This window comes from Colias eurytheme, chromosome 15, assembly GCF_061535395.1.
Source record: "Colias eurytheme isolate Ceu_HAF_F1 chromosome 15, ilColEury1 Martin Lab GWU primary, whole genome shotgun sequence".
Taxonomy (NCBI): Eukaryota; Metazoa; Arthropoda; class Insecta; order Lepidoptera; family Pieridae; genus Colias; species Colias eurytheme.
The window spans coordinates 7,777,522-7,799,769 of NC_142994.1; the positions used below are offsets into that span (position 1 = coordinate 7,777,522).

Consider the following 22,248-nt stretch of genomic DNA (forward strand, 5'->3'; position numbering starts at 1 on the left):
CATTATGTATTGAAATATACATTTTCATTTCATATACATAATTTATCAGTAAATTAATTGATATTTACACGGATTTGCATATTGTCTACTCTGCCTTAACATAATAAACATTTTCATAAAAATGCAAAAATTTGTTTTCCTATTTTTTCCACAGCACGTGCGGGATAACGTATAGGAAAACGAATCGCTATCGGGTCACGGTCGAACGTCGTTATTTTAGCGGCTCGGTGCGCGGCGCCCGCGCATTGCTGACCGAAATATCGTTATTCGTTAGAGTGTTAACATTGTTTACGAAATTTTTATCTTTGGTGTTATAAGATCAATATTCAAGTATTCTAATAATTTAAACAAGATTAATACAAAATTCATAGTAACAATAAATTCCGATACCGCTTTCAATGTAAGTAAAAGAATTAAAAGTATATCGCACGCTGAGAACGAAAGTGACCTAATACGAAATTCGTGTTTTTTGGGAATCATCAAAAAAGTGTTCGTAATTTACAGAACTATTTACAAATCTTGTCATAATTTGTTCACATGCAAAGTTATATAAGATATTAAAGTCTGATATCATTTTAGAGGATATTGTCCACCCATACAATCCATAAAAAATAAATTAAATTAAATTTAAATATTTTTTATCTTTTTTTAACCCTAGAGTGGGCGCGCTATGAGCATTTTGCCGCCCGCGCTAAAAAACCGTAAATATTTTTTAAAATAAATAGCCATTAGACTTGCGCTTCTTAGTAGCTGCCCCCACTCTCGTTAGCAACGTTTGCTGAGAATCTGGACGCCGTCAGTGCGCGGGGGACCGCTGGAGAAGAAGATTTGTACCATCACGTGTCGCCGGGCGGCAAATTGCTCATCGTGCGCCCACTCACGTAAGTAATTTTGTATAATGTATTTTTTGCAAACTCGAAATATTGACTATATTTTATGGTGCATTAATCATTCTAGTAACTAAAAATTTGTTTGTTTTAGGATTTCAAAGTATTCATTGATAATAATAAGAATATTTGAAACAAATTGCCATGGTTGTGAATTGCCATGGATATGACCACAAGGGCTTCTATAGGCACTTTAAATATTCCTTTGAGGACCCAAATTGCTCGCTTTGTCCCAGTATAACAAGGATCTTCTTCAAAAAAGGAGGGCAAATGCAGCATATGTCCCTCAAAGAAAAACAGGCGCACGAAAAAAGGGTGTTCCAGATGCGAAAAGTTACTGTGCAATGAACATTGTACATATCTTTGTGAAGACTGTTTTGATAAAGCGTATCCTGTAGATTTAGAAAATATATAATTTTGTTATTTTTTCCATTTTTTTTAAGTATTAAAAAGTATTATGTAGCATAAGAGAAAAAAAGTCAATTAAAATATTAAGTTTTCTAAAGTCTTTTGTAAACCAAAGTTTATAGAACAAAGTTGAATAAATATGTTGATTTATTATTACTTACTGTTTATTTATTTAAATCCTAAAAGAAAAAATATTAAATTGCTGTATTACTAGTCAAAATAGTCAAAGAAAATGAGGCGGCAAAATGCTCCCCACGCGCCTACTGACGTTACGCAAAAAGACGCGCCCACTCTAGGGTTAAAAATTACCATTAGATATTGCGTCACTTTAGTACTGAAAGCTTGTAAATCATCTTTGACTAGTTTGGGAATGAGTCACTTTAGTATTTTTGTTCTATGCATGCATTTGGACGTAACCTGAATTATGTCAACTTAGTATTAAAATATTAATGGGAAGTAGTCTAATGAAACCAAATGTTAACTAAGAAATTATATTTATTGTTTGTTTCAAGACTCATTTTTAGGGTTCCGTAGCCAAAATGGCAAAAACGGAACCCTTATAGTTTCGTCATGTCCGTCTGTCCGTCTGTCCGTCTGTCCGTCTGTCACAGCCGATTTACTCGGAAACTATAAGTACTACAGTGATGAAATTTGATGGGAATATGTGTTGTATGAACCGCTACAAAAATATGACACTAAATAGTAAAAAAAAGAATTGGGGGTGGGGCCCCCCATACATGTAACTGAGGGATGAAATTTTTTTTTTCGATGTACATACCCGTGTGGGGTATCAATGGAAAGGTCTTTTAAAATGATATAAAGTTTTCTAAAAAACATTTTTCTTAAAGTGAACGGTTTTTGAGATATCAGCTCTCAAAGTCGTAAAAAGTATGTCCCCCCCCCTCTATTTTTATAACTACGGGGTATAAAATTCTAAAAAAAATAGAGGTGATGCATGCTAATTAACTCTTTCAACGATTTTTGGTTTGATCAAAGTATCTCTTATAGTTTTTGAGATAGGTTGATTTAACTGTAATTTATTATATTTGCTGCTACGGAACCCTTTGTGCGCGAGCCCGACTCGCACTTGGCCGGTTTTATTACTATTTACTTAATACCTATGGGCAATCAACTCTAATATTGGTATTATTAATCAACAAAAAATTATACTTCAGTATAATTAATTAAAAAAAGTAATACAAAAGTGCAGTTTTAGTTAGGAACTAGCGGTCCGCCCCGGTTCCACCCGTGGTACATATTTCGCAATAAAAGGTAGTCTATGTTCTTTTTCAATGTATAAAGATTATCTGTGCCAAATTTCATCAAAATCGGTTCAGTAGTTTATGCGTGAAAACCATACATACATACAAACCTTTCCTCTTTATAATATTACTAGCTTACCGCCCGCGGCTTCGCCTACTTTGTTTCAAACCTAATAAATTATACACTAAAACCTTCCTATTTAATCACTCTATGAATTAAAAAAACCGCATCAAAATCCGTTCCGTAGTTTTAAAGATTTAAGCATACAAAGGGACATAGGAACAGAAAAAGCGACTTTGTTTTATACTATGTAGTATAGATTTATTTCGCACCTCTTAAAGTGAAAGTTTATCTAAAAATTTTGGCTCAGAGCAGATAGATAAATAGCGAACAAAACGCAAGTAAGATACTGGAAAGTACTAAGTAAAATTCTACTAACAGCTGCGAGTGAAAATCTAGGTAATGAGATACGATGCAGAAACAAGTGGCCGAATGCCAAAAGGTTACTAACGAAAAGAATGAAGCATACCTATCGTTACAGCAGACCTACACTTGCAGACGAGAGAGAGCATAAAGCGCGACGAAGGAAAAAAAATAACTACACAAGAGAAAGAAGAAGAAATGTGTTGATGTCAACTAACTTGAAGAGATTGCTAAAAGTTTCTCAACGAAGGACTCGAGAAACTTTTACAGCCAAACTAATAGAGGTAGGAAAGATTTCAAACCTAGAACCTCAGCTTGTAAAAGTAAAGATGGTGAGCTACTAAATAGTAAGAACGATATTATTAAAAGATGGAATTAGTACTTCCAAGAACTGCTAAATAGCACAGAAACTGCTGAAACACCTTCTGCCATACAAAATTATACTAACATCCCAGATATCTCGCTGCCTACAAATAGACGAAGTTAGATTGGCCATTAGGAAACTCAAAAATCATAAGCCACCAGGAACTGATTACATCTCTGTGGAATTGCTTAAATATGCTGAAACTAGCTTTAAGGAGAAATTTTATAAGCTGATAGTCCAGGTGTGGAAGTCTGAAACGACGCCCTGTTAACTTTTCTTTATTCTTTCTAAAAGCACATTGCCTTACACATTGCATAGGTACATGAACCACAGACTAAGTACAGGGTTGCCACAACAATGACATAAGAAAAATTATAGTTAAGTTTTTCTAATATCTAATAATACGCCCGATGAGTGGAACATCGCAGTAACATAGGGTATATATTACAGCGGTGTGTACAGCACAAGAAAGGTGACATATTTGATTGCTAGAATTATCACGGTATATCTCTTTTAAGCACGGCATATAAAATCTTCGCCTATGTCCTTTTCAATAGAATATCTCCATACACAGAAGACAAACTAGGCGACTACCAGTACGCTTGGGGCCCTAACCGTTCGACTACTGATCAGATTTTGAAACACTTGAGTTCAATGTCATAACACACCATATTATTTTCGTGAATTTTAAGGCTGCATACGACAATGTTCACCGAAATTTCCTGTACCAAGCGTTGACTGAGATCGGCATTCCACCACAATAATTGGTGTCACTTACAGCAATGACGTTAAAAAAATAAAAAAGCGTCGTTCGGATCCATTCAGTATCTTGCAACCTTTTAGGGCAATGGAAGGCCTTAGGCAGGGTGATGCGCTCTCCAGCCTTCTGATTAACATAGCCTTAGAAAAATGCATCCGAGATTCCAGAAATTGAGACATCGGGCACTTTATTTTTCGAATAGATACAAATACTGAGATACGCGGATGATATAGACCTGGATCGGGAGGACGCTACCAGCAGTGATCCTCTACTGCTGTTAACGCATATCTTGCTATAGACAAAACTGCCCAAAAGCTCGGTCTACAAGTCAAGTTCGTGGCTGTACGTGACTTTGTGTACCTGGCATAATTAATAACAAACCAGAACGAAATATCTGCAGAAATATGTAAACGAATTATGGCTGATTCGGCCTTATAAGATATTTTTGATCGAAACTGCTATCCCGAAACATAAAGGTACTGCTATAAAAGACCCTACTAAGACCAGTACTAACATACAGGTCCGAAAGTTGGGTCCTGAGCAAAAAAATGAGGATTGCCTGCGGTGTTCGAGCGAAAAATCCTTAGACGGATTTTCGGTGCTGTGCTGGAAAATAGACATTGGAGAACGCGGTATAACCATGAGCTTTATGAAATGTACGAGGAGCCGAATATGTCTTATAGACCATAAAACTAGGCCGTTTACGCTGGGCCGGATACGAGGCACGTATGGACGACAAGAAGGCACCTCTGCGTCTTCTCTATGGAAAACCAGATGGGCCGAAGCTCCGATGGTTGGATGGCATCTAATGATTGCTGTGAAAATCTGGAGAACTCAGACAAAGGACCGAGAGATCTGGAAGAAAATACTGGACCAGGCCAAGGCCCACTAGCAGCTGTAGAGCCTCAGATGATGATGATCACTCAGCGAGGAAACTCTTGTATTTCATGATAACTTTTTGGGTATGAATTTTTCGTTTTCTTTTTCATTTTCTTGAACCATTTGTAATATAAAATCATCTTTAATCTCTTCATATAATGACCTAAACATAAATATTTAAACAAATTATTATTGAAACAACGACATAAACTTTAATACGCCATAAAATTAACTTATCAAAATATTATTAAAACGGCCTATTTATACATAATACACTTAAACAAAGAAAGCATTTAATAAAGTACAGGCATAACGAGAAATATGTCGTTACCTTTAGAATAGTTGATAATACAAAAATGACTTAATATGATTTAAGTCACAATTCAAAAACTGCATTTTAGTACAAAAGTGACCTAATACGAATAACGGTCTTGTTAGGATTATAACATTGACAAAATATTTACTTACCTTTCGGTAAATAAACGCCGCAATCAGGATTAAATCACTTTAAAACTAAGAAATGGAATCACCGTGCCGACATAATACTAAAACGGTCACTATTTTAGCGGAGGGACGTTTAAAATACGCAAATTATAAAGAGACGCAACATACGTGATTTTCGGTTTCTAGGTGACATAGGATAGTTTTTGATTTATTAGATGATAGAATACCTTATTCTGAGTCATTTTATGAGTATAACTCATTTTTGCAAAATTTTGAGTTAGGTCACTTTCGTTCTCAGCGTGCGATATATCGGCATGGTCTGTTTGATAAAGTTTTTGCCTTTAATTTTAACGAGTTTCTCTCGTTCTTTCTTTTTCAATACCTCCTATTCAATTTAATCAATATTGAAATAGCGCGATTACAGTGAAACTGAAAGTAAAGTAACAAACAGCGATAGAGATTCAATTAAGTACCTAAGTATAGGTATTTTAATTAAAACGTCGATTTTATCTCGCTTTTTATTTATAATGGCATTAATATACTGTGTGTTACGTATTGTGTCATTAATACATACATATTGTATAAAGCTAGTTATTGAATAATTAGGGCACGTGTAAGTACTTATAATCTAAAGCCGTGCCAATTACGTTGTTTTCGATAGCAATAACGAAACGCAATATTCTCAAGAGTGTTTTATAGAGATCTACTTTATATTATAGGTCCTTGATTTTAAGAAAAGTCTGTCGAAAGCCGAAAGCGGTTTCTATTCTATCCAACTAGACAAAGATTTTTTTTATAGAGTAGGATTTTGCGGTTAATTCCTTTCTATGTTATTACATTATGAGACTTATTAATTTTAATGTGGTATAGATTAGGTTTAAGGGTTTCAAGAGCAGTTTGAATAAACGTTTTTTTAGCCCCAGTATAACCTATTTAATGATTGCCATCTTGATCTGATTGATCGTAGGGCTTTTTTTCAGCAATTCAGAGCTTCAATTAACAAAAATAATTTCTGTTGTTCATAATTATTTTTAAAATCCCAAATGAAGGCTAAATATCTTATAAACGTTGCATAGGTCATAGATATTATTGGAGGCCATAATTTAATGATAAAAATTATCATTTTACGTCGTTGAATATATACCTACTTAATATACTTAAAAGATAAACACAGAAGATAAATCATACTGACTGTGTTGCTATGCGTTAGATTAGGCGAAGGTTTGACTTTTTTGGTAAAAATACTTTTTTGTCATAAATAGGTAATTCTTTCACAAATGAGTGACATTCATTAGTTGTGGGTTGACAAAATTTATAAGATTAAAGTACAAATAATATTTATTTTAAAACATAATGCTCAGATCAGGCTGTAATTCAAATCCTTTACCAGGTCAGTACAAATAAACTTTACCTGTAATAAATAAACTGATATGCATAATTAAGCTTTTTACAGATTCTTAAATCGAGCTAAACTTCTTTAGTATACAAATATTATCATCACCATCACTACATTGTATAAAACAAAGTCGCTTTCTCTGTCCCTATGTCCCTTTGTACGCTTCAATCTTTGAAACTACGGATCAACGGATTTTGATGCAGTTTTTTTTAATAGAGTGATTCAAGAGGAAGGTTTATATGTATAATAACATCCATTAAATAGTGGAGAAGCACTGTTATTTTTGAGGTTTCTAATGTGATGTCGTAAAAAATTAAATTTTTTCCGCTTACATTGCAAACGTAGGCTGAACCCTACGAGTTTTATCAAAATAATGTACTAAGTATTGTACACATTGAAAAGGTCTACAGAAAAGTCTGCGATGGTATATGTCTATCTCTTATGGATAACCCACAATAACTTTTTTTTGTCATTTACTTTTTACGATAAATAATGGTTAATTTTCGAAGCGATTTTAACCAATACAGCATTAATCCTTAACGAATTAAATACCTTGAATACATTGTTCATTTGTATAAACTTTTACACCGTATGATATAAGTGAATATTTTCGAAGATAATTTACAGATTTAAAAATTGCGGGACGTAGCGTTTGCGGCGGTACCGGCCGGCCGCCATTTCACCCGTGCGAAGCCGGGGCGGGTCGCTAGTTAGGTATAAACCTTAGTATAAACAAACTTTTAATAATGTTTCTTGCAAAGTTCTTATTCTTATATATTGAAGCTAATAAATTATTTCTTATGTTGTTAATGTATTTAAAATTACTCACATTTATATAAACGTAGGTAGTTAATAGGTATAGAAATGCCGTACAGCCTTCTGTTATGTTCGAACAATATATTAAGCAATATTGTAGTTTATATCAGTTCAATGGAGATTAGCCCTATCTATAACACTTCAATTACAGAAAGATAGCACTGGTGAAAATATTATTTTGTCTAGTAGGCTATTCACTACTTAAGCCGATAAGACAAACAGTTTCAACACGAATTTAATTGCTGTATAATTGTAGTTCCCTAACTACATTGATAATAGGTGCCTACATCTTTTTTTCGTCAAGGATTTTTTTCAATAAATTTAGTTTAATCTTGTTTCTTTGGTTTCGTTACTGAAAATGCACTCGGCATTTTCAGTAACGAAACCTATTTTTTGTCACAAACAATTCATACAACTGATCTAAATACACTAATTCGTGGTCCAAGATTTTGCTCTAAATTGCGATTATTTTATCTAAATTGTTTGATAATAATCTGATCATTAAATAACTATCGTGATAAAGTTTTAGTAGAGTCGACGCTAGGTAGGTAGTAACTAGTAGGTACTCATTATACCATGATTTTAGGAATATAGAGCACGACATTGGACGAGTACATTTTTAAAATTATTCTATATTTTATAATCAGAATTCAGAGCCCAATATGTACCTTTATGTTTTCTTACATTTCCATTTCACGCCTAAGTCTCTACTTGTTCGAAACAATATTAGCATATAACCTATGTGATAAGGGGATCCTACGACGAACACAACAAGAAATGTTCATATGCAGTAATATATAATATAAATTAATTTTATAAAATTAAAAATATTGTAGGTGGCGACACCGATAAAAAGCATCCGAGGCCGACGACGTACAAAAGAGCTAATTCTTGCAGCCCTATCGGTCAACGACCACGCGTAAGTCTCTTATTGAAAAAAAAAAACTTAAAATAATAAGGAGCTGATGAGTATTTACGTTATCCTTTGTAAATATTACCTACAATTCTACACCGATTACCTAGCTCCTATCGAGTGTTTTGATTCTTGACTATTTATAAGAGAGCTAATATTTTTGAACTAAATTTAAAATTATGAATGGAAATTTGATGATTTAAATATATGTATTTCATATAAAAATACTATAATAACAATTATAGTATTTTTATAAGTAAATATAGTATGCAAAGCATTACTATTGAATTTATAATTCTAAAAAATCACTTATATCTGAATCGATTGTTAAATTAGATTTACATGCAATAATCTGGGTTCGAGGAATTTAATCTTAAGGTACAGCTCCAACAATTCGATTAATTCGTATGATGTATTGTTGGTTCTCAGAAACCCGGCAGGGTCGAGATGATATGAGTAAACGGTTATTTATTTCAATCTTATCCACCCATCAAAATATTTTTAAAAATCTTTTAATTCTTATTTATATTTTATTGTTACATTAAGTAGGTACGCATTGGCGTCGTATTGTGATTTCTTTTGGTTACTACGAACTTTTATATGTGACTAACAATTTTCACAAAGATATGATATGATAATAGAATAGAATATGATATGATAAGAGAATAGAATATTTAAATAAAACTATGCTCATACAAGTATTGCAATAATCTTTATATTTTTAGAGCCCCGCCTTAGCAAAGAAAAACATTAAGGACAGAAGATGCCAAAGCTTATCACCATCAAACGTTAGTTTGACTACTACTCATACTGTGTATTTTTTAAATACTTACTAAGTTGTACCATAATTAAAAAAGGAAATAAATTTTAATTTATGATTTTTTTTATAGCAGATGACCAAAAAATCGTTAGAACATATAGATTATGGCGATGACTATGATCCAGAAAAATTAAATGAATCACAAAGTTCACAAAATTACATGTTTCAAGAACCAGGTTATTACGTTTTTATTTATATTATTTCTGTTACCTTTTCAAAGAGAAGAAAGAGTAGGTCACAAAGTGTAGATTATAATGTTTTTTATACAATTTGGATCATGGGCTTAAAAAATAATCAACAGAAAAAGAGCTCGCCATGCCGCACTGCTTGGTGACAAAAGCCCTCCGCGCTCTTGCTACTAAAAAACGAGACTTTTTTAAATTAAGGAAAAGTTTACTCAACCAACAGGTAAGTTTATTGCTTACTTCCATTATCAATAGAAGTTTCACCTGTGGTATTACTGCTAATATGATCTAATTTTAGAACATGTTGCTGGAGCAATTCGCAGCATTGAAAGACTTAGAGAATCGGGCTGGAATTAATGATGAAACATTGGGTGAGGTACGAATACTGTCCGTGTCAGGTTGGCCACCGCACGACCTGCTGCTGCTTTTGAGGGATGACCTCGAAATACCGCTAAAGTCAGATATACGAGGAAGTTTGGGTAACATTTTTAATTCACCGTGCCTTTATTTTTATGTAGATATAATTGTAGAGGATGACGATAATATTTAAATGGTGGTAATAAATTGTAGATGATACAAAATTAAAAATTATAATGCGATTTTGTTAATTTTTAGGCTAATTACTAAAATAATTATGGTATCGCTGTCTAGAGGACGCCTACTTTCTCATTTCATGTTTATCTCAGTTTGAAGAATTTTGTTTTGAATATTGTTTTTTACAGGTCCTCAGGTGTTACAGCAGTTGCAGGCACAACTCAATCCGATTCCCGAAGAAGTTTTGGGCATGGGAGCAGAGCTGATGGCGCGAAGGATTGAACTTCTGAATTTACTGCGTTGCAAACATCGATGTGATCGATCTACTTATCTTACGGTTGAAATTGAGTCCTATATACTTATCTTAATTACATATAAATATTTTTTATATAAAATTCATCAATTTCTACCGCACTGAATTACAAAAGACTGCAAAATTGATAAATATGTGTGTAAAAATATATCATTAGATAAATGATGATTTATATTTTTGTAATTTATGAATACGTAATTAATTTTAATGAATCTGTGGAATTACAAGATTTCTTTGCTTTAGCTTTAGCTATCAAATAAAACTTACCAAAAAATATTGGATTTGTTTTGTTTAAGAATTTAGAATGGAAGACTAAGAATATGGAGTTCGACACTGAAACTGAAAAACTACACAGACTTATTGCCGGGACAGCGGAAAATTTGAAAGCGAAAATTACATATTCCATGGACTTAGCTAAGTATGTAAAACATGAACAAATTCTTTTTTTTTATTTAAATTTATTTATGATATATAAATATTATTTTTGTTTAAAGAGTACCATGGCTAGACAGGGACGCATTTATGAATAAAATTGAACGTTTACAAAAAGAAAACTCTCTACTTCAATTAAAAATTGAGGAACTGTCAAAGAAGGAGTCTCACCAAGATACTAATAAAAATTCAACACCAAATGTTGACAATACGCCTAATTATCAAGTAAGCATAAATTTACTGGTCAATTTAATCGATTCTATATTATTGTTTCAAATGAAACCAAAAGTGTTTAATAAAGAAAAGTTGGCTTAACATTGAGAAAATAGTAACATCAATAATATAACTAAGGTTATTTTTAGGAAAGTTAGTAAATTTTTTGTGTTATTGTGTAATAACATGTTGCATAATTATCAATATTTCAGTCATTATGCGAGGAATTAGCAAAAGAGCGAGTCGCACGAGATTCGATAAAGGAAGTGTTAACAGGCGCTGAAAGTATGTTGCGAGTTGCTCGGGCACGTATCGCAACACTCGAGAAACAATTGAAAGACACTCGTGTTGAGTTGGAAACAGCGCGGCGGAAGCATAAAGACCTAGAGCAACTAGTGAGTTAACCGAGTTACGAGATTAGTTGATTAGGGATTATGAGATTAGTTGATAATGTTCTCGTCCAATCCATACTAATATTATAAATGCGAAAGTAACTCTGTCTGTCTGTTACTCAATCACGCCTAAACTACTGAACCAATTTTCATGAAATTTGGTATGGAGATATTTTGATACCCGAGAAAGGACATAGGCTACTTTTTATCCCGAGAAAATGATGCAATCCCGGAAATCCCACGGGAACGAGAACTATGCGGGTTTTTCTTTGACTGCGCGGGCGAAGTCGCGGGCGAAAACCTAGTAATGTATATGTTACAGTTTCAAACCAAGCGTCTTTTGACTGACTGTTGAGGCTATATTTAAAGCATTAGATCAAATCCATGAAAACATTTATTCAAAGAACTAATACTAATAAACCTCTTTTATTTAAGTATCGTCACCGGGAATCGAGCTATGACGCTCGTTCTAGGAAACTCTTGGAGGTATCAAAAACCGGAGAAATAACCATAGACACTTTGTCGCGCCAGCGTGATGCCTTGGAACTAAGGTACTTGTTTATTTTAAATACTAATTTAAAATAAACAATGAGCTACCGAATAATGTAGTAATCAACAAAATGGAATGCATTGCAGAGTGAAAGAATTAAGAGAACAAGCAGAGGCAGCAGAAAAGGAGGCTGAAGCCCGAGAAATGGAACAAAAGATGCGCAACGAGACGCTGCAGGCGAAGGTAGCAGAACAGGTGCCATGATGTTATACAAAGTATTATTGTGTACTTGCTGTTACCCGCGGCTTTTCTGTCGTAGTCAAAAGAAATTTCCATGGAAATGAGATGTTTCACTGCGGTATATTTTCAGACACAAAAAGATCATAATATCATAAAATCACTCTGTTGCTACGTGAAATTTAGAGAAACAAACAAATACTCTAACGCATTTAGAAAATTTGTAATATTAGTAAAGATAGAAAACAAGATTATGAGAAAAATTAGATACTTAGAAAATTTGTTTGTGAATTTCACTTCCTGTTTTATTAAATGACAGGAAAAGGGAAAGCATGCTGCTGAAGCTCGTGTGCAAGAATTGGAAACACGAGTTAAGGAACAAGAAGAACAATTGCAATCTTTGCGAGAGCGTTCAATGCGTCTGGTTGATTTAGAACGAAGACGTTGCTTCGAATATGTACCATCAAAAGGTAAATTATGTATGACGTATGTGGCACTAATGATTTGTTACCTGAATAAGCAATACTAATACTAATAGAGGGAAAGTTTCGTTTGTCGGTACAGTGATACTTAAATGATTAATTAGAGAACAAAAAAAAAAGGAATCCTCTACTTTGTAGAAAATGAACCGTCTGATAGAGAAACTGATATTTGGAAGGAACTTCAGGTGACAAGGGTGGCTTTATCTCGAGCTGAAGACGAATTACGCCAGAGTCGCGCCGACAAGGAGAGCTTTTTAAATTCCCTCTCAAAGATTGCGGTATTTTTTTCAAATAATGGGAATTTACATTATAATTACTGTTAAATATAAAATTATACTAATTTTGTAGCAAGAAGAAGGTGCTGACAAAGAAGATAAGTTAGCGGCTGAGTTATTAAATAGAGAACAGAAGATTATGTCACTTCAACGTATTATAGAGGAACAGCGAGACAATGAAAAGATTATGTATGTATTATAATATGAGTACCTACTCCGGGTCTTCTAAACTTATGTTACTAATTTTATAAAAATATAGGGAACAAAGCATGACTGAGTACGAAAATCGGCTGGCTGCTTTGCGTCTGGAGGTAAAAAGGTTAAGAAATTACGACTGTTATTCCAAAGAGACTTCCTATCAAGATTTGCAAACAGAGGTAGATATCATCATGCAACTGTATCGATATGTGTTATACTTTAGAAAGAGTTTAGAATCTGCAATAGATCCGAAATCTTCACCCAACATGAACAACATTATCGCAAAAACTAATATTACAGATACTAGAACTGCACATGCAAGTGGAAACGCTGTCCCGCGAGCGGTCAGCGCTAGTGTCCGCGGCCGCATCACGCGCGCTCATGCTCGAGCGACATGAGCGAGCCGCCGACCTGTTCGCGAGAATGACTAGAGCGAGGAGGGACTTGGCCGCTCATCTTAGTGGGCAAACTGATCCTCCAGCTATGGACGAGAATGTTCATCCTGAGGTGTATCTTAGATTTTTGGTAAACATAGAAAGAGACAGGCCGTGACAGTAGATATTAATTATTTAGCATCTACAAATATTGCCTACTTATTTTTAAAAAAGATGCAAAAATGTGACAATTGCACGCCTCATATGCGAAGCGTTGAGGTGGGTACTACTGTCACTTCGCGCATAACATCTGATTTTTCAAACTTAAAATGTCTTTATGTATCATACATTGCACTTGTAAGATAATGCATACACACACATATTAAGAAAAAACACTATTTTTAACGTTCATGATATTTTTGATGTCATTTTTGTTATTTAAACTAGTTAAAAAACAGTTTAAAAAAGTTCTGTCTTGGACGTCCGTGTGTCTGTATGTGCGGATCCTTTTTCTTGTTAACACGATAGCGACCGAAATACTTTACTAATCGAGTCTTTTTTTTTCTCTTACGCTTGAGTATGCTCAGGAATAGAACCCTTTCATTTTTCAGGGTCTGATTCGATGTGGTTTAATTGTTATTAAATAAACAAAAATAATAATTAATAAATATTTATTAAAAAAAAATTATGAGGCGTGCACTTTTGGATTTTCCAAATTATTTTGTTTCTTTGCAAGTTTACAGTGTAATATTAACGATCAGCTAGAACAATTTTCATCATCTTTATAATTATCATGGTCAAGGTGTCCCGTTCGCTGTCTTCAATATGTGCTTGCGCCGCGGACACCTGGTCGGCATTACGTGCTGAGCGAGCTAGAGTTCTACGCCTAGAGAGCGCCGTACTTGCTCAAAGCTTGCAGCTCGAGAGAGAGGGGAGAGTTAGAACACAACTTGAGCGCCGAAGAGCCATTTTAGAACGTGAAATTTTACGTGCCAGACATACACCGACATCTCAACCGAAAATCGGAACTAATCCCAGTTGGGTTTTATAACATTTTTTTTATATAGACCCATCATAGTCTTACTTGTTAATATTGAATTTCGTTTTTCAGATTCAAGCATTTTCTTTGAATGATACTGGGAGATCTAAAGTTAATATTTTCTTTTAAATTTGCTATTGTTACATGTGTTTTATGAATACTAAATACATTAAAAATACATAATAAATGCGTTTTTCTTTTTTAATCAGATCGTAATAAACAACACTCACAAAACTATACCACAAATGGACGATGACCATACAGATTACATTCTATGACTAGCTAGTTTAAGCATTTTATATTGCCTGTCATCTTGAAAATTATTTGGCACAAAAAGCGGCAGATTGCGAGTTACATATTTGTCTTTTGAATGTCCTACTGTAACTGCCTCACGAATAGGAGGCGCAAATGTATTTTTCCTTGAAGGTAGAGTCGGTACAAAACAATTATCGCAACCCGATATCCATTTTAGGGTTTCTAACTGAGTTGCTTTTTTCCGACTCATATTTTCTTTCTTGACTTTCTTATAATTAACAGGTTTGTTATCAAAATGGTTTACGTCGACATTTGGACCGTTCTTTGCATACTCTGTTTCAAATAACTTCTGCTTTGGGGTATATTCTTGTTTAAGCTGCTGTTCCATGTGCTTGCTTGTAAAATTATTTCTACCGTCACCTTTAATATTATACTGTTGTTCGAACGAATTTCCTAACTCATCTTCAAGGATTTCAAATAAAGTGTCCAAATTTTTTGCTCGACTCTCATTATTGTTTCTATCGTCCATATACGACTTATATTCTTGATTTTGCTGCTCTAGTATATTGATCTTCTCATCATTATTTCGTTTTTGCTGACTAATTTCCCGGATTTGCTCTTCTAAAGTTAAAATTATCTTTTCTAATTGTGATATTTGTCCCTTTCTGGTCTCTAAACTATTAATTAGTACATTAATTTCTTCATTTTTCTCTGTTATTTGACTATTTAACTGAAATTAAATTGACAATTAGCTATTTATTTAAGTGTCTGCACTAATCATATTGATTTGTGCAGACACTGAAACGACACTGAAAGGGAAATATTTGTTTTTCTCTCTTCTTTCTCTAATATCAAAATCTACTAAACAGCTATGAAAGATACGTTATTTCTGAAGGGCTTATGTTTAGGCTTACGTTTTGACTGTAAAAAAATAACCAATGAAAATTCACCTCCGAATCCTTTTGAGACCTAATTTCGAGGTTGTTCCGCAATAATTTTATGATATTAGCTTGCTCTTCCTCCTTTTGCGACAGTACTTTAATAATTTCCTCATTTTGTTTGAGTGCATGTTCCTGACGTGCAATTGTTTCCAAGTGTACTTCCAAATCAATATTTCGCCTTTGCAGTGTTTCAGCAAGTTCATTGTTTTTGCGTGTCATTTCTTGCACTTTATTCTTATGTAGATTTAGCTGAAATAAAAATAGTTATTTTCATATTTTTTAACTGTTAATAATTAGAAATGAATTTTCGGGATTCATACCATTTCGCGAAGATCATTCATATTTTCGTATTCACCAAAGCACTCTTGTAATTGTAAAATGTGGGTTTTAAGAGATGATAACTGTTCTTCATAAAGCTCCATTTTTGAATCGCTAAAATAAGAATAATAATAAAGCATTCAGACTATTCTCTATTTACATCCTATAAAAATATATTCACGAACCTGTCACGTAGCAAATTTTCTAAATGGCATTTCTTCTTCTCTAATGTAACTATGCAATCTTCTTTATTTATAAGATCATTTCTCAATCTCTCTTCAATCAATCGAGACTCCTTAAATTTTCCCTAGAAACATAAATAGATTACTTACAAACAATTATGCGAGTGATCTTTTATAATGAAAAATCTTACCTCAAATTCTTTGATTGTGTCTCCTTGTTCCATTAAGCGATTTTGGCAGTGCTCATTTTCTGATTTCATTCTTAATAGTTCACCTTCTACAGATTCTAACTTTTTATCACGTTCACCTGTATCAATATAGCGAAAATAATTTTCTCCATAAGTTTAACAAACAACTTTCAAATAAGAGAGACTACATGTACTTATTATATCAATTTTATAGATATACGAATAACTAATAAGTATTGAAATAACACTTACTGATTTGCGTTTCAAATTCTTGTAACTTCTGACACAAATCTTTATAACGCAGTTCAGCTTCCACAAGTTGAGCGCACTGAGTCTCAACTATTTCTTTCAAACGTTTATTTTCATCCATCTCTATATTATATTTTTTCTCAGCTTCTATCAGAAGTGTTATTTTGTTATTCAATTCATGTTTCAAATTACATAGTGATTCTGTGTAATGTGTTGATAGTTCTTCAAGGCGTTTTTCCAAATCTTCTTTTCTACTCAGGAAAATATAAAGTTTAGCCATGCTAACTATATTGAAATTTCTCAACATTTATAAAAATGATGAATGAAACTTACTCCGATTGTAGTTTTTCTCGAGCATCAGCGATTTCTTCTAAATGAGCAGTATTCTCCTTAATTGATTCGTTTAATTTATTCAATTCCGTATCGAAGTCAGATTGGAGTCGTTCATTCTGGGATTTGAAATAAAACAATATTAGAGTAGTTAAAATAAGATAACTAATTTTATTTTAATTTTATTAAGATTAAAACCTGTTCTTGCAGTTGCAATACGGTTCGATCCAGATTTCTTGTTTGAATCCGTGCTTGTTTTAAAGCAGCATCCAAATTAGTTGACTTTTCTTTTTCCATCTTGACCTCACAATTACAATGTGTCAAACGTTTACGTAATGAAGCACGCTCCATTTTCTCTTCCTTTAATTCTTTTTCCAATTCCTGAATATTATTTATGGTTTAGTTTTGTACAAAAAAATTGTCTTGCCTTTTGCTTTGATTAAAGCTTTTTTTTTTACAAAATATTGATTTTAGACTCGGACTACGCGTTAATTCCCTATTTACGATCATTCTAATAGGAAGATAGATATTTTTTTAAACTTATCTCTTTGAAAGATTGTATTTAAATCTTACCTCAATCTTAGCTCTATGATTTTGAGATTTAAGTTGCTCCGCAGTGTGCAGTTGTTTACGAAGATCGATGATTTTCGAGTTTAAGTCCGATATTTCGTACGTCAACTGTTCATTTCGCAACTGAAGAGGCATTGTTTCATTTATGCATTTCCTATAAAGTTAGTAATATCGTTAGAAATTATGTACTTATGCAAATATATAAAGTACAAAAATTGTAATTTACCTCAAGAATTCCATAATTTCACCCGACTCCTTCAGAAATTCGTTTTGACCAGTATGCAACAAACCATTAAGCATTTCATTTTCTGAGTTAAATTCCATCAGTTTCTTTGATAATAAGCTTATGCTGCACTCCTACAGTTATAAAATTATACGTTATACGTGAAATATTTTCATTGTTATATTCATTGACTTTGCTTCCTTTTGTATATGAAGTTAGAACCTTCTTTAAACTAACCTTTTCCTGTGTTATTAAGTTTTTAAACCAACTCGTCAAGTCTTTCTGATGAGCCAATATTTGTTCGCAAGTCGTAACTAATTTCATGGGAATATTATTTAGTCTATTTACATCGATTGGCAGTGATTGTTTTGCTGATAGAGTATCTGAAATTAGTTAATAATAATATCGTGCGTAAATATCCTGGCTGGGATAATGAATTCTCTTGGTCAAATCCTACTAATATTATAAATGAGAAAGTGTGCGAGGATGGTCGTAGGTATATGTGTTTGTTTCTCTATCACAAAAAATAACTACTGGACGGGTTTGAATTTAACTTTACAGTAATATAGGTTCTACATCAGAATAACGCATGAGCTATAGAAATACATTATTTACATAGCTAGTAGGTATATATAAAATCTATCTGTAAAGTAAAATGACTCCAACCATCTTTAATCCGTTTTGACTCTTCGCAAAGTTGCAACAATTGTGCCGGAGACATATTGGACACATTCATCACTTTCAAGTTTTCCGTTGTTGGCAGCGACGCCTTCTGCCCCAGTTTGGAGAGTTGCTGTTGCATTCCACGAAGTGTTGCGTACATTTGCAATATTGTATTCTATAATTTAAATTTACCTTTATTGAAACTATTATTATAAAGAGGAATGTTTTGATTGTGTCTTTAGGTCCCAAAACTACTGGACCGATTTGAAACAATATTTCACTAGCTGAAGCCTGAAAGCTACATTATTGCTGAGTGACATAGGCTATTTTATTTACCGTTTACCGCTATTTGGTAAAAGGTAAAGATTTTCCCCTAAACTTTATTAACAAATAAGTTTATGATGTCATCTGATGGGTATTTCAAACGACCGCTTTTTAATATCCACCTCCAGGATCTAACCCGAAACTTACTCATTAATTAAATAAATTTTCTAATAATTTTCATCATAAAAATTAAGCTCTAGATACAAGACAATAACATAACCTGTCGATCGTTTAATTCGCGTTTCATCTTCTCAAACTGAGCTAGTTTCTCTTGCCAATTCATTTGTAGCTGCACTACTTTTTCACTTCGTGTTGTAATCGATTCTAAAAAAAAATTATACGTTTTATAATAGACTATTAAATCATATTTAAACCACTGTATATTTAAATAAATATTATTCAAAATAATTCAATGATAGAAAAAATCGAACCCTCGTCGTTTTCCGTAAAAGTTTCATTCGAATCGTATAAGTCGTATAGATATCCGAAATCATCTTGCGCCTCCAATTCTTCACATCTTTTAATTGTTTCCTAATATTCAATCAAAAAACATTAAAATCCTGTTCTGAACCAATGAATAATAATTATTTAAGGAAGGAAAAATTTGATACTTTTATTTAACCACTTGAATAAGCTATTAAGATGAGAAAATTTTTGAATACAATGTAGATACTGACATACCTGATCCGGAAGTATTGAACAAGTTTTATTGTTATACGGATTTCTCGCTGTCTGTTTCTGTAAATCAAATATTTTAATCAAACACCTACGTAAGTACCAAGATGATAACAGTTAGTTCCTAGTTTAAATTTTAACTAAGAACGCACTTGCAGTAATTTTCACATTTTCACTAACTGGCTTACGTACCTATAACAAATTCATAGCATTTTCTTAGAAACGATGGAAATGGCCTCGTTTGTTTTTGAGGAAGTGGGAAAGAAATTGCGATTAATTTTCATTGCACTACTTACAATAACACACAATAAAACTCGTAACATGTTGCAATTGCAAAAATAATACGAAGATTAATTATTAATTTGAATATAATATTACATACATGTTTAACTATTGTACTTTGATTATTTAACTGAAAGTAGATAATTAGAAAAAAAACTGGCCATAAAAATGTAGGGTGAATCATTAAAGACTTCTGAAAATATCTCATAAATGTTTTTATTTTCTTTTCACCTGTTTTACAGGTACTGTTATGGTCCTTGGTGATCTATAAGCCGGTGGCACATCAAATTTCTGACGGTCATTAACGTTCCGCCTTGTTGGTAATATTTTCTGAAAAATAGCCACATATTTATTATTGTCACAATTGTATTGTTTACTATGTTATGTTGTTTCAGCCGTCATACAGTCCGGAACTAATTTACGTGATGGATTGTTAAATAGCATACACCGTATTATACATATGTTATTTATTGTAAATAATAATCCTTGAATTTAAGTGGATGTTATTGAAAAAGTTTTTAAATGTTTCATAGATTGCTTAATTATTGTTTTATTTATGGGGGTTTCCTTAATCAACTATAAGGGCTCTCCTCTATAATTACATACATATATTCTTTAGTGTCTCATAGTTATCATTATTATCGAGCCCATTACGCACGGGTATGATATGGGTTAGGCAAAATCTCTTCAAACTAAAACTACTGACATTTTGCACTCTAATCCGACATATCCGTAGTAGCCACTTCGTTCTGAAATTTCGGATACATACTGCGTGCTCATTGCTTATGTCTCTCTTTTTTTCCTTCTACCTGCCTTGGTGCATTTTTAGAGCTTAATAGCATATCATAGTGATTCAGCCAGTCATTTTTCATCATTAGAACTCTGCAAATAATATAAGCTCTTTCACCTTTTGCGTATCCGTTTCCATGACGCGCACCATTCGCTGTGCAGGTTGACTTTGTAAAACTTGATTAATTTCTTCCTTCACTCGGTTAGCAGACTTCGGTCGAGCTTGCTATATAATATGAAGCAATTATTTTTTTCCAATATTTTGTACAATTTTACGTAACTAAACTTGTGGTACAGTGATATTCTCGTAATAATAATATTATGTAATAAACATTATTAAATACAACCTTGTTTAAAAGCTGGAAAAAGCAACCAAACAATAGATTCCTTAATTAATGGATATGATACTTATACTCACTTCACCTGAACGGGGTCGCGGTGAGCTTCTCGCGTTGAAACGAGGTTGGTGTGCCGTTTCCAACTTATTTTTCTGTAAATAAAAATAAAAAGACGATATATAATATTATGATTTAATACAAATCAAACACCACTCGTAGAGGATCCGGAAAGATACATGATGCTTTATTCATTTAAAGGAATACTTCAAAATGTCTATTAATGACTTATTTATTTATGTAATCCTGGCAATTGTACTAAGTAGTAGGTAGGTATATTATAATCTATCTACAAAAGCTCCTATATTGAAACACAATGCCGTCTAAAAACCATAGGTATACCAAAGTCCAAACCACCCATACATTAACATACTGCGATTACCAAAACTATTAAAAACATATTTGATATGATACATTATACATACTATCGGATCAACATTGGTGTTAGCTTTAGATCTAAGCTGGAAACGCTGACGTCCCGCTGGAAGACGCTGTGGTATTCGAGATTTCTGTTGATTCGTGTGCACATCTGAAATGTCATTTTAAATACCCCTTGTTCAAAATGTTATTTCTGCTACTACTAGCCAACTTGTAGATACGAGCGTTATGTTTGTAAATAGCCAATAGTCTAATCTTAGAAAATTGTTTATTATTCACATATTATTCACCTTGTGTTTGAAGATCTCCAGACATACCTAAGGGTCTAAAACATAATTTTAAATTTTCAATTAAAAATCGACATAACAGAAATTTTAACAAACATAAAATCAACAACGAATTCAAAAATAAAAAAATGTTACAATGACGTTATAATACGTCAAAGAAGAAAGCTAAGTCCTTTCTTAGATCAAAGAGTTTTGCTAAGAATTTTTTAATTTATGGGAATTATTAAAATAGCCTAAATAGCAATAAAATGGGAGGTAAATCCAGCGCCGGTGGTATTTATTTATCAAGATGGTATGGCGCCCCGTACGTATGTGATATAGGGAATGCAATCTCAGATCTCGCGAGATCTCGGCCCTTTTCTGCGAGATTAATCTCGGCCTAAAAATGGGCGAGATCTCGCGAGATTAGCGAGATTAAGAATAACTGCCTGCAAAGACCCTAGAAAAGCAAATATTTCGCTGGACCAATTGTTGAAGAAGGAAATGAATCGATACGAGTCCGGGGGGTCTAAAGGAGAACTTTTGCAGTTCGCTGATAACTGCCTCACAACTATAGTACCAACAAGTGTGGAATCTGAAAGGGCATTCTCAGCGGCTGGCTATCTAGCCTGCAAAATAAGGTGTAGGTTAGGTGACGATACCTTAAATACGTTGTGCTTTCT

The 22,248-nt window shown here is 33.2% G+C and overlaps 2 protein-coding genes across 2 annotated transcripts; one reads left to right on the top strand and one right to left on the bottom strand.

Annotated features, from left to right (window-relative positions):
- Positions 1-6,781: 6,781 nt before the first annotated feature.
- On the top strand, positions 6,782-14,724 carry LOC149902450 (uncharacterized). The gene is made up of 18 exons (XM_090110203.1): positions 6,782-6,818; positions 8,477-8,559; positions 9,279-9,341; positions 9,444-9,549; positions 9,675-9,781; positions 9,857-10,037; positions 10,281-10,429; positions 10,702-10,823; positions 10,900-11,062; positions 11,263-11,445; positions 11,878-11,993; positions 12,079-12,187; positions 12,489-12,639; positions 12,790-12,929; positions 13,000-13,115; positions 13,186-13,303; positions 13,425-13,631; positions 14,301-14,724. Exons 1-18 carry the CDS (start codon positions 6,782-6,784, stop codon positions 14,547-14,549), a joined length of 2,400 nt encoding a protein of 799 aa, XP_089966329.1. The 3' UTR covers positions 14,550-14,724.
- A 58-nt stretch (positions 14,725-14,782) lies between these two features.
- On the bottom strand, positions 14,783-21,614 carry LOC149902451 (uncharacterized). The gene is made up of 20 exons (XM_090110204.1): positions 21,590-21,614; positions 21,347-21,450; positions 20,945-21,016; positions 20,645-20,752; positions 19,969-20,067; positions 19,462-19,518; positions 19,212-19,311; positions 19,001-19,104; positions 18,460-18,631; positions 18,031-18,176; positions 17,797-17,927; positions 17,574-17,724; positions 17,199-17,381; positions 17,004-17,119; positions 16,674-16,921; positions 16,425-16,540; positions 16,237-16,358; positions 16,054-16,165; positions 15,743-15,982; positions 14,783-15,522 (listed from the first exon to the last, which is right to left on the bottom strand). The coding sequence occupies exons 1-20, from the start codon at positions 21,612-21,614 to the stop codon at positions 14,803-14,805; spliced, it is 3,126 nt and encodes a 1,041-aa protein (XP_089966330.1). The 3' UTR covers positions 14,783-14,802.
- Between the last annotated feature and the right edge of the window lie 634 nt (positions 21,615-22,248).

What these genes read in the sequence shown, in the direction of transcription:
- LOC149902450 (XM_090110203.1), top strand. Translation starts at nt 6,782, where the DNA reads ATGCTCAGATCAGGCTGTAATTCAAATCCTTTACCAG. An exon ending in ATTCCCTCTCAAAGATTGCG is followed by an intron (nt 12,930 to 12,999) that starts GTATTTTTTTCA and finishes CTAATTTTGTAG; the next exon opens with CAAGAAGAAGGTGCTGACAA. An exon ending in CGAGACAATGAAAAGATTAT is followed by an intron (nt 13,116 to 13,185) that starts GTATGTATTATA and finishes ATAAAAATATAG; the next exon opens with GGAACAAAGCATGACTGAGT.
- LOC149902451 (XM_090110204.1), bottom strand. Translation starts at nt 21,614, where the DNA reads ATGTCTGGAGATCTTCAAACACAAG. An exon ending in GAAAATTTGCTACGTGACAG is followed by an intron (nt 16,166 to 16,236) that starts GTTCGTGAATAT and finishes TTCTTATTTTAG; the next exon opens with CGATTCAAAAATGGAGCTTT. An exon ending in GGTCTCAAAAGGATTCGGAG is followed by an intron (nt 15,523 to 15,742) that starts GTGAATTTTCAT and finishes ATTTAATTTCAG; the next exon opens with TTAAATAGTCAAATAACAGA.